We start from the raw sequence: 18,809 nt of genomic DNA, 5'->3' as shown, positions 1-18,809 counted from the left end.
GGTTGTATGCCTCCACCAACCAGCCAAGTTGAAGTTTATGTTGTATCTGATGATTTATAACTTATACCACATTTACATCCATGTCTGTCCAGAGGTAATATACTGTATGTAGTGAAGGCTTTGAAGCAATTTAAGAATTTATATCAAGTGTAGTCTTTAGCAAAACATGGATGCTTCAAACACATCTTTATCCCAGCAGCACAAATTATCTAAACAATCAGCACAGTTCCAAGATTAGTGTCACCAACTCGTTACTAATGGTCTGCCAGAAAAGTGTTTTTGCAGAACATTTGATACCACAGTGAAGTTAATCTTTGACCTTTTGGATAAAAAGAATCCTGAGATATGGCGTTCACAGAAATTGGATAGACGGCTGTACGGACATATGGAAGGACAACACATTCTCACTCAAAAAGCGACGCTTGGTGAGGTACCTTTGGTGTTTGTTACCGACGCAAAAAGTCTCCTTTGGTGTCTCAGTCAGACGCCATGGGGCTTTCAACTAATGTGCACTTGGTCAGGACTCTTGGCTTCACTTTTTGACGCTCTGGCATCGTTTAAAAAAATGTACGTTTCAGTGACACGCGGGACAAGAACGGGACATGAACCCCCCATTTTCCTGGGTAAAAGTCCTGTGTTGTCTGATCCATCCCCAACCCCAACCAACCTCACTACGTGGATTTTTGATCTTTTTTACTACTCGCTACCGTTGTCTCTCTTAATACTATGTAGTCTTACAGCTGCTTCTTTGCCCGGTATTTTAACCATTCATGGAGCCAATCACATCTCTCCCTGAAATAATTAATAATACATGTATTTTTTTATGTTTCTGTATACATTTATTTCAATTTAGTTTTTTACTGATTTGTTTTTTTAATGTATTGTGTAAAATAAATAAATGTTATACCATTAGAGTGTTCTACGATGGAGCATTAGGACCACATCAAGGGAAAAAAATTAAGGAGGAAGATGTTTTATTTATTTTGCATTTTGAGAATAAAGTCGAAATGTCGAGAATAAAGTCAACATGACAAAAATAAAGTTGAAATACTTTTTCGAGAATAAAGTCGAAATGTCGAGAATAAAGTCGAAATGTCGAGAATAAAGTCGACATGTCAAGAATAAAGTCGAAATGTCGAGAATAAAGTCAACATGACGAGAATAAAGTTGAAATACTTTTTCGAGAATAAAGTTGAAATGTCGAGAATAAAGTCGACATGTCGAGAAAAAACTTTATTTCAAGAATCAAGTCGGACTTTTGAGAATAAACCAAACTACTAGCTATATTACCTGTAGTATTCTACAAAATGCATGAACTCTTTCTCTATTAGCACATAAACACAGTATGATGATAAGTATTAGGAATTTGAAGAGATTGTGCCGAAAATTGCGTCTGTTCAGAAGGAGAAACCACACAAACTTGGAAGAGGTGGCCGACTGAAATAGCTTGTAATGGACAGATGCGAGGGTATCGATGGTTACACCTACACATATGTTGTATCACAAGACACAATAAGACAATTGATTTGTCTGATCCTGATGGAGTGGAGCTCAGGCGAGCGCGGCACTCCAAGGACGTAACCCATATCTATGATGTTTCCTACATGGCAGCTGGCATGGCGGACAGTCGCTCTATTAAGTGATAAAGGAGTTGAATTTATTCTCGACATTTTTCAACTTTATTCTCGACATTTCAACATTATTCTCGAAATGGTATAGTTCAACTTTATTCTCGTCATGTTGACTTTATTCTCGACATTTCGACTTTATTCTCGAAAAAGTATGTCAACTTTATTCTCGTCATGTTGACTTTATTCTCGACATTTCGACTTTATTCTCGAAATGCAAAATAAATTAAAAAAAATATCTTCCTCCTTATTTTTTTTTTCTTTGATGTCCCACCAAACGGTCCCAAAATGTCCCAGTTAGAGAGGAAATGCCCTAAACATATTCTTTGTAAATCTTTACAATCATTCCCCGAAAGAACCAAGCAGGCCTGCCTTGTTGCACGATCCCAATTTCCTACAAAAGTTGCCATTTTCAGCATGTAGCATGCTAGCTCGAAGGTTATTGATGTTTCCCAAAGGGAACAGAGTTTGAGAACGGCAACACACAGAGAACGGAAGGTGAGGGACATCGATGTCAGGATTTTTCCTGTAAATGTACTTCCGTTTATCCAGACTACTTATTGCCAGATCGTTGTTTCAGCCAAAGTAGTATAGATCAGGTCTCCAGGCCTCTTTGAATTGTGTATTTAAGTTACTTCTTGTGTGTTTGTTCTGGTTCATCTCTAACTCTGTTTCTCTGTGTCAGAGGATCTCTGCCCACCTGCCTGCTGCTGCTCAGCCACACTTACATCCAGCCATCTCCTGCAACTTCCAGGATGTCAGGCAGTTATCCTGGAAATGTTCTTTCACTGATCCATAAGGATAATAGATCATAGAGTTACACCAGAATTACATGATTTGGAGAGACGAATGCATTTCCACCTTCTTAACATCAGATTCCTTTTCTGATCTAAAATAATTCTGCAACTGAATGTCCCTCTCTAATGTGTCTTGGTTACATTAATACTAGGGCTGTCAAACTATTAAAATATTTAATCGCGATTAATTGTATTAATGTCATAGTTAACTCGCAATTAATCGCACATTTTTATTTATTCTAAATGTCCAATTATTTTTTCTCATTTTAATGCTCTTATCAACATGGAAAAGTTGATCGGCTTGCTTTGTGCTTTTGTTGCCTGGCTTTGACGAGGGGGCAGAGAACTGGCATCAGCTGTGTGCTTGGCCATCAGCTGTGTGCTTGGCCATCAGCTGTGTGCTTGGCCATCAGCCGTGTGCTTGGCCATCAGCTGTGTGCTTGGCCATCAGCTTTGTGCTTGGCCATCAGCCGTGTGCTTGGCCATCAGCCGTGTGCTTGGCCATCAGCCGTGTGCTCGGCCATCAGCTGTGTGCTTGGCCATCAAGTGGTATTTCAGACTGGACGTGCTGCGATGATAGCTCAGTTCACGACAAAACACACAGATCACTTTGGTCTTGTCGATGGAACCATTTGGCAACTTTTTAAAAGTAAACTTTCCATTCAGAATCTTATTGGCATCCATTTCGGCGTCTCACGCTCGCCATCCACTCAAAACGTAACGTTAGCCTACTACTCTTTGGCCGGCTCGCGAGCCCAAACAAGTATGTGCGGCGTGCCTGTTGTTTTGTTTCCGGTCTAGCTAGATCCGGTGTGGTGTTGTAGTTTTTCTAACGTTACTAGTTGTTACAACAGCATGTGAAAAAAACTACAAAGTTTGCAAAAAGAACATTAATCTCGCAATAAAAAAATTGACGCCGTTAAAATGGGTTTGCGTTAACGCCGTTAATAACGCGTTTAAATGACAGCACTAATTAATACATTTTTTCATATCAATCCACCCAAGACACTTCAGTGATGAAGTGGCTGTGATCCAATCACTAACCAGTCCTTTCTTTAAACAATCAGCTCTTCCTGAACCCTGCAGCCTCCAGCCCATGACCTCTAAAACATCTCCATCAGACTCCAGACCGCTATTTAAAAAAAAAAAAACATCAAGTCTTTGCCAAAGTCTATTTCATGTTAATCCGTTAGATAATCAGCCTCTCCATTATTTATGTATTGAAATAAAGGCAGGCAAAAGTGCGTATTGTTTTCAGGATACAAAACAACCAACAATAGGAAGCTTAACAGCAGAGACCAGAGACAACTCACCACAACATGACCCAACACATTCGTTCACACCTACGGGAAGATTCCCGGCACATTGTCATTCTTCATTAGCGAAACAAGCACTCTTCAACATGCAGAGGCTTCTCGCAGGTCACAGAAGCAAACACTTACCGACATTGATGACACTGGCGGACAGAAAGTGGCTGCAGGGAAGGCTGGCAGTGCTCACGAAAGAGTCGCCGTCTGTTGTCACGGTTGTCCTCGACCTCAGCGACAGGTTGGGGGAGTCCGTCACCATAGCCATTCTAGCTGCCACAGATTCCATGAGTGCTGATGGATAACGGACAGGTTGGGCTGATCACACAGTGTTGTCAGATTTCCAAGGTGTAGTTGCTGACCTCACACCCAAAAGGGTCTGTCTGTCAGTGCCTTTAGAAACTGTGACAATCAAAATCAGAAGAAACCAAAAAATGGAGCTCAAGAAATATTGTATCTCATTGGCAAAAATGTTCGATTAAATCGCTTGAAGAAGTAAACCCGAGATGAAGGACCAAGTGTAGCTGAGAGGTTCCTTTAATTGAACTACAGTGTTGGAGGGAAGCTGAAAAATAAATGACTGATTGCTGTCTAAAGCTGCCAAGCTGTCACACCAATCCTGAGTTAAATCTTCGCAAAGCCAAAAGATTTTAAAAACTGCAATGGAATCCAATATCCAAAGGTGATTTGAGTCACGGAAGAAGGTCTTTGATAAAAATCCCCAGACGCAATCCAGAAAAGATCCTCAAATGACACGTTTAATTGGCATTGGGGCCGAAGGGACTCCTAGTCTTTTTAGGTTTGTAAAGAACAGATTATGATGAATGACATCATTCAAAAAAACTTCTGGTCCTCCAGGTCCAAACCATAATCCCATGCAGGCCACGCTGCTCCAGTCACCTACAGCAGAGGAGACAGACAGAGATACACAACATGGGTGAAACATTCTCTTCACCTCACATCCATGCAGTTTTCTGCCCAGAATTACCCCTTTAACTTTCTCTTTTATCTGCTGGTTTGGGTCACTCACTTTGAAAAATAAGTTAAAATTATACAGCATTGTAACATTTTTGACAAGAAAACGTTGACTAGGGTGCTTGCGCCCTAGTCAACTTTTGAGAGTTTGAGAACAGCAACACACAGAGAGCGGAAGGTGAGGGACATCGATGTCAGGATTTTTCCGGTAAATGTAGGCTACTTCTGTTTATCCAGATTACTTATTGCCAGATTGTTGATTCAGCCAAAGTAGTATAGATCAGGTCTCCAGGCCTCTTTGAATTGTGTATTTAAGTTACTTCTTGTGTGTTTGTTCTGGTTCATCTCTAACTCTGTTTCTCTGTGTCAGAGGATCTCTGCCCGCCTGCCTGCTGCTACTCAGCCACGCTTACATCCAGCCATCTCCCGCAGATTCCAGGATGTCAGGCAATTATCCTGGAAATGTTCTTTCACTGATCCATAAGGATAATAGATCATAGAGTTACACCAGAATTAAAGACTATGTACGTGATTTGGAGAGACGGATGCATTTTTCACCTTTTCAACATCAGATTCCTTTTCTGATCTAAAATAATTCTGCAATTCCTCTCTAATGTGTCTTGGTTACATTAATACATGTTTTCATATCAATCCACCCAAGACACTTCAGTGATGAAGTGGCTGTGATCCAATCACTAACCAGTCCTTTCTTAAAACAATCAGCTCTTCCTGAATCCTGCAGCCTCCAGCCCATGACCTCTAAAACATCTCCATCAGACTCCAGACCGCTATTTTTGACAAGAAAAAGTTGTTGAAAAAAACGTTTTTTAGACTTTTTTGTCTCTAGTTTTGGTTCCAAAAAGCAGCCAAGAGCGTCTTTTGTTGCTATAACAACAGCTACTGCTACTGCATCCGAGGGTGCTAACGCTATGTGGTGCAGAGATATTCAATGTCGAGAAAGAGGAACTTGGCTCTTGCGTTGGCTTTTGTAGTTGACGGGGAGGTTAATGCAGGTCTACAACGATGTTTAAGGGGTGCACGACATTATACGGGGAAGGAAACAGTTTGGTGCTTACAATAATCTGGTCCAAAAAGTAAAAAACATTTAGCTTAAAAAAGACGCTCTGAGCTGCAGAAAAAAAACGTCGGCGGTGGCGTTTAGAAAAGCTCTCATAACTTTTTTGAAAATGTTGATGTTTGTTGTTTGATGAGATTATGATGTGAACAGACACTGGCAGCTTAAAAAAGTTGCCAAGTGTGATCATGGCCTAAAAGATTTAAGAGCTCATTTGTCCCTGTTACCATTGGTCTCATTAAAGCAACACTAGCGCACTTTCCCCCCTTCGGTCCCCCTACAGATTGGAAGCGGAATTGTCCATTACCGCTGTCCTAATGTCTCATTATGTCACATTCGAACTACAGATCCGCTACCCGATCTGGCAAACTTGCATAATGTAATGTAATGGACAATTCCGCTTCCAACCTGTAGGGGGACCAAAGCGGGAAAAGTGCTCTAGTGTTGCTTTAATAGCTTGATGTGATTAGTCCCGTATGAATATGGATATTAATACAAGTGTTGTGTATCCTATGTATGAACTAGAGATGTTCCAATACCAGTATCAGATAAGCCTCCGATACTGCCTAAAATGCTGGTATCGGTATCGGAAAGTACTGCACCGATCTGATACCACGTAATTTAGCGCCGAAGAAAATCTACTGTAAAGTAGTTTATTTGTGTTCTTTTCTCCGTTATGACTAACTGTCAAACTAGACAAACAAGAAAATTTGGTGGTATTCAGTGTTTTTGTTTGTTCATGTTTCCCCAAAAAGTATAACCTGAGCCAGGCCGTACATAAAGATGGAAATCATATCACATCCATAAAGGGATAGTAGTATACAGCTGTTAAAACATAATGAAATATATGACACACTGGTATCTGATCAGTACTCGGTATCGGCCGATACGTAAGTTCAGATATCAGAATCGGTATCGGGAAGCAAAAAATGGTTTCGGACCATCTCTAGTATGAACTGCTGTCTTTTATTCTCTGCTGGCTGTAAGACAAATTACCTTACACGGGAATAATAAAGTTTACTTAACCCTAATATTAACCATAACCCATATCCCTAACCCTTTACATAACTGCACTTCAGTACAGTCAGAGTTTGCATGGAGCCAGCATCTAGTGGCCTTTAGACAATCGCAGCTTAAAGCAGCTCAACATTGGAGACTGTCCTCCCCCCAAAAACTCCCATAAGTAGTTTTTTCAAGCAGCAATTACGACTTATACATATTTACATTTATAGTGGCGGTGCCCTCTGATGGCGTAGTCATTATTAGTGAATCAAAGCAAGAAGTAAGGTGACAAAGTAAGTATAAGAAGGTTGGGGGTCGTGGATGGGTCAAACAAACACAGGACTTTCAGCCAGGAGACATTGAAAATAAAAATAAACAGCGAGTTTTTTTTCCAACTTTACAGAACAAAAGGAGCTACGTCACGTTCTGCGCCACGTGTGTAACCGGAAGTGGAGTATCATCTGTTTTTTTACCCAAACCACGATCTTTTTCTTAACTTAACCTCGTAGTTTTTGTGCCTAAACCTAACTAAACTGCGACTGTTTTACAATGTTAACGACGTGTAATGGTTTAGAAATGAGGATGGAAAATGCAAGGATGGAAAACGTTCCCCCTTTGGGCTCTCTCAAACTTCGCCTGACCTCAGAATCCGTCAGCGATGCTGCTATATTTGAATGTCACAGCACAAGTCACACATGTTATTAATAAATGATTCAGATAGCTGTCAGAAAATGAAACCTGGAGGCAGCAGCGAACTGACACAGAGCTGTACACAGAGAAAGAGATGATGGAATAAGACATAAGAGGCTTTCATGTCATTGCACTAGTGTCTGACAGTATCACATCGAAAATGCGTTGGTACTCCCTGATAATTAAATTATTATTTTATATTAAATATTAAAAAAACACAGTGGGCAAAACAAACACTAACAATGTAAGAAACAATTTCAATTTAAAAAGGCAAGTTAAATACGAGCAGGAAGTGAAATTGCAACCCTAATGAACATATTTACATATGCTGTGATATTGCACATTCCAAATAGAGAGCGGTTAAGATAGCAGCCTTAGAAAATAAATAGATAAATAGATTAAATAAATGAATGGGAGGTAGGAACATTGGCTTATGTGTGGAGAGAAGCATACAACAGAAATGTAACTTTGTAATTAAAGGGATTTTAAATGTTCATGTAAAGCTTTTAAAGCATTTCAAGACATTCACTTGCTCTAGTTTGAGACACAACTTCCAGTCTACGCACAATGCTGCATGACAGCTGCCGGCATGTTACACCACGCCTCAGACTCACTTCACCTCTCCTACCTAAACTTCCTTTGTTTGCCTACCTTGCCGCCTTCCGCTATCACTCACAGAAACCCAGCCAAATAAAGATGGGATAAAACCTGAAAACGTTTACCTTTTAGCTTTGAAAGGCTCCTTTAAATCAGCTCTCAAAAGTCGAAAGATTTCAGGTTGTGTATGCGATCCGCCGCCCTGCTAAAGACTGAACAATGTGTGTGTGATGAGGGGTGGGGGAGTGAGTCAGGGTTAGTTGTGGGCCAGCTGGAGGACGTGTTCAGATCTGTTTCTGAAAGTTTGGCGGTCAGATGAGCTGCAGGTCTGAGCACGTTCCTGTTGCCACCAAACCCACATATACACACACTCCACCTGGACACAAGGAGAAGGTGTGTGGGGCTATAGCTGGTATGTAAAGTGGTAATTCCACGGTCGGCATGCTGTATTTTGCCTAGTTATTCAAACTACTATGTTCCAAACAGACCATCAACAGACCATGAAGGGTCTCTTAGAACATGAAACATAAAACCTTCAAACTCAATGTTGCGAGAGTGACACCAATATGACGCAGAGCTGCAGAGCTCTCTCAGTGGGGCAACATAGTCTGGATCAACGGAAGTACATTTCAGAGATAAATTTGCTACACACCTCATGACATCCGGATGTCATGAGACTTTGTCCCTCACCTTCTGCTCTCTGTGTGTTGCCGTTCTCAAAATCCCTTCGCAACACGAAACAACAACAAACTTCGAGCTAGCAAGCTACACGCTAAAAATGGCAAGTTTTGAAGACAAGTTGGATCGTGCAACAAGGCAGGCCTGCTTGGTTCTTTCAGGGAATGATTGTAAAGATTTACAAAGAATATGTTTACGGCATTTCCTCTCTAACTGTGACGTTTTGGAACTGATTGGTGGGATTGCTGTGGACGAAGTACACACGGAGACACACTGGTAAGAGCAAATGAGGTTTAACCATGTATCAGCTAATTTAAATAGCTCACATTACTGTATTGTGTGAACTAGGGGTTGCACGGACTAGTAAACTACACTAAAGCACGTTTGCAGTCAGCTGTTTGTGTAAAGACTGTTGTGACTAGCTTGTTAGACACTCTGTCCTCTGTAGAAGTGGCTGCTTTACTACGTAAACTAAGATAGAGATGAGAGGGAGACATGTACACACACACACACACACACGTGCGTGTGCGCACACTCACACGCTTAAGGGATTTAGATGTTACAGGCCAATAGTCAAAGGCAAATTAACATAATGACTCTTTCTTTCACCCTCCCCACCTGACTGCTCCCTCCACAGAACACATGCACACACAATGGCATCCATTCAGTGCACATAATTTAAAGAGGTTTTATGAAAGTGTGCAATCCGAGGCATCCAAGATAAAGTGCATGACAAGTACATGCTACTGAAAGGAAGAAATGATGGCAATTCTGACAAAGGCCAGACAAGCTTCAAGGCCACACAACCATCGAAAGTGAGAAAGAAATTGTGGGAAATCAAAATTGACCTGTCGGCAGCGACCCACTTGACGTGCAACAGCCTGATCTGATTAGGGGTTACACGGTCCCAAAATTGTCAGGCTACCTTAAAAGCAGGGCAGGTGCAGTGGTACCGACAGTCGTCACCTCTCCCCAACCCCAAGTAGATCCGTCCACATATTGTCAGAGGTCGTGCAGAAATAATTAAAATGAAGAAAGAAAGAAAGTGCAGACTTTGAATCCAAAATACAAATGAAACAGATAAAGGACCGAAAAAGCAAAAAGCTGGAGAGGAGAAGGTCAAAGAGAAAAAGAAAAAACTCGAGGCTGTCCTTGTAGCTCTGCACCGTTAGCATATCAATGTGTTTTTTAGTTTCATCTTTAGTGTTTATTATGTGCTTGGAAGATTAATACTATTGTGGGGAAACTCTTTAAACAAGTCATCCCTGCTGAGATGAAGAGGTCGTGCCGCGAATGTAGAGTTGATCATAAAGGCTTATGAAGAACCAGCTTCTTAACACTTTAGCCAATAAAATATAAAAATATTTTTGCCATTAAAAGAGATTTTTCTGGCCTGGCGGGGGTTCCCATTGGCCTGGCAGCCTGTATAATTATAGGTAAACAATGATCAGTATGTTGTTTGTTTCATCCAAGGATGGATCTTTTTCATTTTAAGTTTCTATGATGTTTAGTCCTAATCCATATTTCTTGCTGAAACATTTCTTCAGGGTTATATTTTACACCCAAGAGAACCTTTTACTGCAGTCAACATTTCATTCTGTTGAATAAATAACCCACACACAGCAACAGCAGCAAAACACTTTCCCTGGAGGTTGAATTGTTGAATCTCTCGGGTCTTTATCGCAGCTAAAGTGCTGGGTTTCGATTCTGTTATACAGTATCCCACTGTGACTGAGCTGAAAGAGGTTGAAAACCAACACCCTGCTGAAAAACAAGCCTGCACAAAAGGGACAGAGAGAGAACCGCCTTTTCCCATCAAACAGCCCTCACGATCATAACTACCAAGGTTGGGTGAAGTGATACAGTTGGCCAGCAGCATTTCACAGACTGTATGTGGTGTTCATCGCAGGAAAGTCAAGAAGTCACACACACACACACACACACACACACACACACACACACACTGTATTTCGTGTAAAGTTGATCTATGATGAAACAGGATAAAGACAATATGAATATGTTTCTCAGAGTGCGTGCCAAGCGTGCTGTTCTCTGTCGTGAAGCCAAACAACAACTGATATGGTTTTATACTTTTTTACTGAGACAAGAGAGAATCAAAGTGTGACCGCCAAAGAATAACATTGGAAACTTCAATCTCTTCATAGACACAAACCTTCATCATTTGCTCCATATCACTGAATTGCCTGGCAGAACTGATACTGCTTTGTTAGCAGTACACCGGGTACTCAAGTAAGCTTGATTTATACTTCTGTGTAAAATCTACGGCTACGTGGAGACAAGAACCTACATCGGACCCTACGCCGTAGCCTGACGTGCACCTCTCGAAAAATGTAACAACACGTCCGGGCGACTTATTAAAAGAGTAAGAGCAAAACTAAATTAAAATCAATTAACAAGAATAGAATAGAATAGAATAGAATACACTTTATTGTCCCCAAGGGGGAATTTGTCTTGGACATAGTGCTACAATCTGTTGCTTCACAACATAACCAACAAAAAAAAAAAAAAAAACATTTTCAGATTAACATAGAATAAAACACAAATACAATACAAAAGGATAAAATCAACATGAAAGTGAGATCAGCATAACATCCTGAGACACAAGAGACACAAAAAAAGGACACACATGACAGCACGAACGACATAACGTCCTAAGATTAACATATTGCTCAGCAAAGATATTGCGGTAAAAAAGAAGAAGAAATAAAATCCCTCTCCAGAGACCCGAGGCTTTACTCCACCAACAGACATTTGATTGTCAAAAGGCAAGTTATCTCACGGCTCATTTCCAAGTCAGATGTGGTTTTCCATTCCATGTGGTCAACCAGACGATACGAAACAGTCGGCATGTGGGCACCGTATCTGAAAAGGTCAGAGTCACTCACATCCAGATGCACAAATGAAAAGTAGGACATTACTTGGTAGAGGAAATAAAATAAACGACAACTCTGAAAAGGTCAGGAACTGGATTTGAAACTAACAAAGACACTGGGATGTTGTCTTGGGGATGTTGGAGTTTCCCCTCATATTCAAAGAAAGAAAAAAATGGTGTGGTCTCTATATCTCAGAATGTAAATGTAATTCTGTCGTGTTTGAACCTGCTGTCACTTTTATCTACATGTGCTGCAGTGGTAATTACACCTTTCAGACACATAAATTGCTACTCCCAATACTCAGTGTTTAAGATGTGACTGATTTTGTAATGTAATGACTGCGGGGTGGTGTCACTGCACATGCTGCCACTTGTGAGTTTGCCAATGAGCCTGCAGAATAACAAGTCGTGTAGTTATTTAAATGACTAAGAGTATTTTAGTTGATGGTAGTCAAACTTCGTAAAAACTCTGAACATCGCTTTATGGACACTAAGAACAATCAGTGCAGTAATAATAGACAATTGGTTAAGGAAAAATTCAAGACTTTGGGAACCACCAGAGAGTCTCCATGACTTGCACATATGCGAAAGTCACAAGTCTGCATGTCACAAGCAAGTCTCAAGTCACTGTGGTGTAGTAGAATACGTTTCATTTACGGCGGGGGTCTCAAACTCACGGCCCGGGGGCCAATTGAGGCCCGCGGCCTGATATTTTGTGGCCCCCCTACTTGACATCAAAGTTTAGTGTCAGTGCTGTCCGCGCGTTGTTCTGAAACGCACCTTTTTGCTGAGTCGTTGCGTGTGCCGCGCTTGCCACGCTTTTATTTTATTTGTTTAGCACTTACGGGCTACCATAGCTAGTCTCGTGACTGCGGCGTTTGTTGTCAACGGTTGTCAAGCTAGCCAACCGTGAAGTACCTGGGGAAGTATCAACATTAGTCACTTGGTTGAAACATGTTCCAGAGTGATGGAAAATATATGCCATCACCCAGTTCCAGTCATGTCTCTCTCAAAACGTGCCGTGAAGAGAAAGGTTGGCGACGAGCACAGGCAATTTCAGTGAAAGTGGGAGACGGAATATTTTTTCTATCGAGCACAGGGGCACCCCTACGTGTCTCATATGCACAGAGAAAGTTGCGGTGTACAAGGAATATGACATCAGACATCATAACTCAACTAGACATGCTGAGGAGTATACAACATACCAGGGAGATGAGAGAAAGAACCGGGTCGCCAATCTTAAAAAATGTCTATTGAAGCAACAAGATTTATTTAAGAAAGCAAACAAAGAATACTTTTGTTGAATACTTGAAGCGGCCCAGCCTGACCCACACGCTACCTCGAGCGGCCCCCAGGTAAATTGAGTTTGAGACCCCTGATTTACGGGATTGTCACGGCATTTACGAATGTCCGTTACCTTCCTCTTCCTTTGTGGTGGCGTTCTAACCTCCGGTGGATTCATGAGGATCATGGTTAACAGCTCCTCAGATCTCTGCAGGGTAAATCCAGACAGCTAGCTAGACTATCTGTCCAATCTGAGTTTTCTGTTGCACGACCAAAACCACTTTTGAACGTACACATGTGGCATCAAAACAAGTTCCTTCCCAAGGCTATTTTGCAGAGGCGCCGTTGCTTCATATGACGCTTAGCCGGATCTCCTATCCAGGAATGTTTTGTGGACTAGCCAGACCTTCCTCCGCAGCGCTGTGAAGGAAGGTCTGGCAATACGAGACTACTGTGGTGAGAATCAAGCAAGTAAAGTCGAGTCTCTGCTATAAGTCAAGCAAGTCACCAGTCAAGCGGAACGTGATGTAGCTCTGTTTGTTCGGTAAAGTTGAAAAAAACTTTACTTTTAATTTCAAACGGGACTTGGACCTCGGTCTCCTGGGTAAAAGTCCTGTGTTTGTTTGACCCATCCAACATCTGAACCTTCCTCCTTACAGGGAAAGGTGGCACTCTTATATATCCTCACCTTACTTCCTGCTTTGCTCCCGTCATAACTACTATGGCCACGAGAGGGCGCTGCCACTATAAAGGTAAATATAGGTTGGACAGTCTCCCCGGGCCCCAGTATATTTACACCCCTGCCTCCTTGTCCTTTCTTCACTCAGGCTTCTCCGTGCTGGACCATCAGCTGTCCTGGGAACGTTTTTTAGGGAGTTCCTTATCGAGGGTCTCAGGACGAAGGGAAATCGTATGCTGTACAGATTGTGAAGCCTCTCAGATACATTTGTGATATTGGGCTACTGAAATAAAATTGACTAGATTTGAAATGTAAATCACCCACTATTTGATATTCATTGGAATGAAAGAGGGCAATAAACTGTGATCTAATCTACGGAGAAAGATGCATTTGAAACATCACACATTTTGATGAAGTCGACACTTTGAATAATTTAATAACTGAGAGGAATAAGGTCTCATACGCAGTCAGAGAAAGCATTAGTACTGAAACATCGTTTCCAATAAATCCTCTGAAATGTATTTCAAGTGGACAGTGTGTAAAAGCTTCCTTTTTTTACCCCATTGATACATTTATCTTATCGTCAACAAACCACGTGAACACAAAAAAAGACAATGAATGTATCCAATAACAAGTATTGTGTGTGTAGCCTGACATATCTTCTTTATCTGTGCCATTGTTGTGAACAACACATCAATAAGCCTCACTGTTGCACTGGGTAACATGTTCCTTCATTACCATCAATACACTACACTTATACAGTTGTTTCTTTTGACTCAGTCACACACACAAACCGTCCTTGCCACAAATACTCACTAGCACCAAATGTGGATTAAAATAGTCCCCAACAAATTCCTGATTCCTTCTGTTTAAGTAGCCTAACATGTGATTAAAAACTATAACAGGAAACTATATATTCAAACTATAAACTTGTGAGCTGTTTGTAAAGATTTAACGCTGGGCTTGGGGCTGAGTGACAAAGACAGGGTAGGGAAGATGGAAAGTATTGAAAGAGACCAACACTGAGTACGTTTACATGCACACTATTATTCCAAATATGACAATATTCTGAATTTGATACAGGTCTTGTTTACATAAACAAGCATATTCTGGTTGGATATTCAGAATAAGGCCTTTTTCCGAATATAGCATTTTCCGATTAAGACATGTGGGATATTACAGTATTATTCAGGTTTTTAGTGGCATTCTTTGGACATGTATGTAGTGCATTCAGAACATGCGTCTCAATCGTGGGTTTTTACCGCAGTTTACGGCCTCTTGCCTGTTTACGGCTTATGGTCAGCTCTGTGCGTTGCTATGGTTTCTGTACACAAACCAACCAGCCAACAGTTTGCAAGGCTGCAAAGACTTGGATATCTACAGGTTTTTGTATATGCGCACACATCGCAGGTTGAAGGAATGAAAGAGGGATGCTGTGTTTGCACGGTCCAACAAGTCCGCCGCTGCTGGAAAACTTTGAAAAAAATTGTATTTTGCACGGCTACATGTAAACAGGACTATTAGAGGAATATTCACTTTCATTAACCATGTAAACAGCTTAGTCAGAATATCATCTTTTTCTGAATAAGGGCAATAACCGGAATATTACATGCAAGTAAAAGCAGTCATTGTCACATTTGGTCCGTACAAGGAATTGGGTAATTATAAGAAAATGTAGAATGACAACAAACTTTTGTCTTTTAACCGTTAGTCCTCTCCTTTGACGTGGTCTGGAGGTGGTTTCACACCTAATTAGAGGCAAAATGTAAAGCGCTTTGTCTGGTAAGGTAGAAAAGCGCTCTATAAATGCAGTCCATTTACCATCGGATGAGTTGTTCTCGAGAACGCTTCAAACGGTCACGTCACCCAACAGCGCTGCAAACAGCAACACTGGGAACCAAGCGTTTTATAACTGCATTTTCTGTTTACAAAAAAGTTGTAAAGAACCAAGGCTTTAAATTGACACCCGCCAACCCCCTAAATGTGGGTAAAAATGTACTTTGGCGGGTAACATTGTAAACTTACTAGCCAATTTGGCCGGTGATGAATGAAGCGAACAACACACACAGTGAACGTCTGTTTGAACGAAAACAGAAAACAATTCAGTGTATCCAGATTGGTCTGTTTTCTGCCAGGAAATTTGGTGTGTTTGGCTTGGAAACCATAATCTTTATCTGGCTACAGTGCTTGTAGTACTCATCTTGTATTTCCCATGAATCACTATGTCCTGGCATTTCATATTACCATTGGCTATGTGCCTAGCGTGCGTGTAAAAAGTCATATGCAAAATACATATTCAGTGTGTGGTAGGGCTTCTCTCATGCTCTCAGTCACTCAGAGACTCAGACAGACTACTTACATTAAGCAAAGGGTTAAATAAGATTTACTGTGAGTACATGCGTCTGCACTGTGTGATGTATGACTTCCCCACCCCAGGCACTGCAAGGTGAGGAACTCAGGAGTTACAGTAGATGGAAGATAAATATGTCAAGTTGTAAAAAAATGCACTTGAATAGCATTCTTCAGACCAGATAATTCATTTTATGTGCCTGTATCCACACTCTACTACATGTAGTAGGAATATTTAAGGTCTCAGTATGCATAATATTAACTATGAGGTGTAATTCAACCACATCTAGTGTTTATATCTGTTCCAAACGGCCACACCTTGAAGGCGGGATGAAAAGCCTGCCATCACAAAGAGTGGAGGGGTAGGAAAATGGAGGCTATATCATAAATGTTGATAACTGTGCACACTTTTAGACCATCTCTCCTCAGTCTCCTCCAGTCATTCATGGTGTTGCACTGAGTTGTACACACAGAAAGTAGTCTCAGACCTTCCTCCACAGCGCTGCAAAGGAGGGTCTGGCTAGTCCACACAGCATTCCTGGTTGGGAGAAGAACACGCTCTGGTTTATTAGCATTTCTTTAAACCAATCACAATTGTCTTTTGCGGTGCTAAGCGCCAGACGGAGCCACGGTGCCTCTGCAAAATAGCCTCGGGAAGGAACTTGTTTTGGTGGAACGTGTACGTTCAAAAGTTGTTTTAGTTGTTTTAGTCAGAAAACTCAGATTGGACAGATAGTCTAACTAGCTGTTTGGTTTTACCCTGCAGAGATCTGAGGAGCAGTTAACCATAGTCCTCAGAAATTGTCCGAAGTTTAAAATGCCAACAAAGAAAGAGGAAGGTGACGGACATCAGCTATGGATATCGGATATGAGGGACATCCAGCGGAACCTGAACAACCCTGGAAATGAAATGTCGTTGATATAGACTACATGACAGTTACGTTTAGCGGCCTTTACAGTTAAATCTAGCCCAGAAAAGGTCGCTGGGAGTCGGGTACCGGTCATCTGGGAGATGTCGGCCGTTTCAGAGGCTGTTGCAGTTAAGTTTAGCCGACAAAAGGGGACTGTGAGGCGGCTACAGAACACTGTGAGGTTATAGTCGTTTCAGGGTCAGTTGAGTTTAGCTAACAAACGTTGACCCTCAGGCGACGATAACAGTTAAGTTTAGGCACCAAAATGACTAGTTAAGATGAGAAGAAAAAGATTGTGGTTAGGATTAAAACACTCCCGGGGCACGACACGAATTTCCCGAGTGAAAGGCTTCTGTTCTCCCCGCAACACGAACTCCGCTCCCCTGCTTGAAAGCCCCAGGGTTTTTTTTACGATCCCTACGCAGACAAGAGTGGTCTTATCTAGCAGCAGTAAATGTGCATATAGCAATAAATAACTGGAATACATACAAATGACAGTGCTTTACTTTTTTGTAGCTATATGTACAGGAGGATATTGCATGCTCTTTGTGTTTGCAAGAGGAAGGTGTGTGTGTGTGTGTGTGTGTGTGTGTGTGTGACATGTTCGATAACACAGCTGGTGCAGATGTTTCCTGAGGTAATTATGGAAATAACTTGCTCTGTGTCTCCTCAGCAGGTGTCACCTCCGTTTATCTGCTTCTTTCCAGTTTTATGTGTGTGTGTGTGTGTGTGTGTGTGTGTGTGTGTGTGTGTGTGTGTGTGTGTGTGTGTGTGTGTGTGTGTGTGTGTGTGTGGGGTCCTTTGAGGATGTCCCTTTACAAACAACCTGATACCTGATTCCTGTATACTCTATTGTTATTTTGTTCTGTGTACTCAATTTAGCTTCACCAACACAGGTTAAATGATGATTATCTTATTGCGATTCCTACTGAATGTTGTTTCACAACATGAAGTAATATACATCCCAGGGAAACACTACATCCATACTTTGCATTACTTGCACAAAAACAGTCCAATTGAAAGTGTTTATCTGTTATCTTCATCTCGACTCACTTCTGTTGGCCTCAGGGCGTTTTCACACTTTGGTCTGTTTCAGCCCTCCAAAAGAACTGAGACCTATTAGTATTAGCATTTCTTGTGCATATGTGATCACTCCAACGGGACCCAGACCCCTCTGAAATGAATCAGACCCCCTCAGTAGATGGTCTGAGTACGATTTGCTTCACCTGTGCATTGTAAACACAACATGCTTCAGTTTTGTTTCGCCTTTTGCCGATGAACTTTAGCCCTGAGGCCCCATCAGACGCTAAAGTGGACCAGAAAGAGAACGGAGTCATCTTTCTGTTCTTTTTTTATAAGATTATTTGTTGGGCTTTAATGGACTTTAATGAATTGGCTAGCTTGAAGACAGGAAAAGGGAGAGAGAGAGGCGGGACGACATGCAGCAAAGGGCCGCAGGTCAAATTCAAACCTGGGCCGCTGCCAAGGACTCAGCATACGGGGCACAGAGCTCCGCGTGAGCACGGGCTTTTATGACTGTCAACATAGCCAGCATCTAACGTTAGCTACTCCACTGCACTGTGGAGTAATGTCTGGCTATGTGAGACTAGCTTCTGTCAACATTGTTGTGGATGCTGTGTTCTCAACCTGGCAACCTACGTGAACTTCGAGTCCGGGGAGGAGGGGGCGGGGGAAACGACTCTCTCCAGTATTTTGAATTTGGACTGCAGCAACTATTTTAAACGCTAGCTGTCAGGATTACATATTGCACCTTTAAAGTGCTCATATTATGCTTTTTCCTTTTTCTTTATTGTGTTTGTCTTTTTTTGTGCATGTTATAGGTTTACAAAGTGAAAAAGCCCAAAGTCCAGCCCAAAGGGACTTACCATCTCCAACAGAAAACACTGTTCACAAACTGCTCCAAACAGCTCTATTGTAGTCCAG

At 41.6% G+C, this 18,809-nt stretch overlaps 1 protein-coding gene across 1 annotated transcript in view; it reads right to left on the bottom strand.

The window, feature by feature from the left end:
• Positions 1-18,809, bottom strand: part of plch2a (phospholipase C, eta 2a) — a 226,374-nt gene that overhangs the window by 206,175 nt on the left and 1,390 nt on the right. Inside the window, exon 2 of the mRNA XM_031311119.2 lies at positions 3,868-4,632. Within this exon, the coding sequence (XP_031166979.1) occupies positions 3,868-4,021 (154 nt within the window). The 5' untranslated portion in view covers positions 4,022-4,632. The remainder of the gene's footprint in view (positions 1-3,867; positions 4,633-18,809) is intronic.

Source organism: Sander lucioperca, chromosome 12 (genome assembly GCF_008315115.2).
Source record: "Sander lucioperca isolate FBNREF2018 chromosome 12, SLUC_FBN_1.2, whole genome shotgun sequence".
In the NCBI taxonomy this organism is placed as follows: domain Eukaryota; kingdom Metazoa; phylum Chordata; class Actinopteri; order Perciformes; family Percidae; genus Sander; species Sander lucioperca.
Note: the sequence above shows the minus strand (reverse complement) of the source record. Positions and strands in the feature narration are given on the sequence as shown.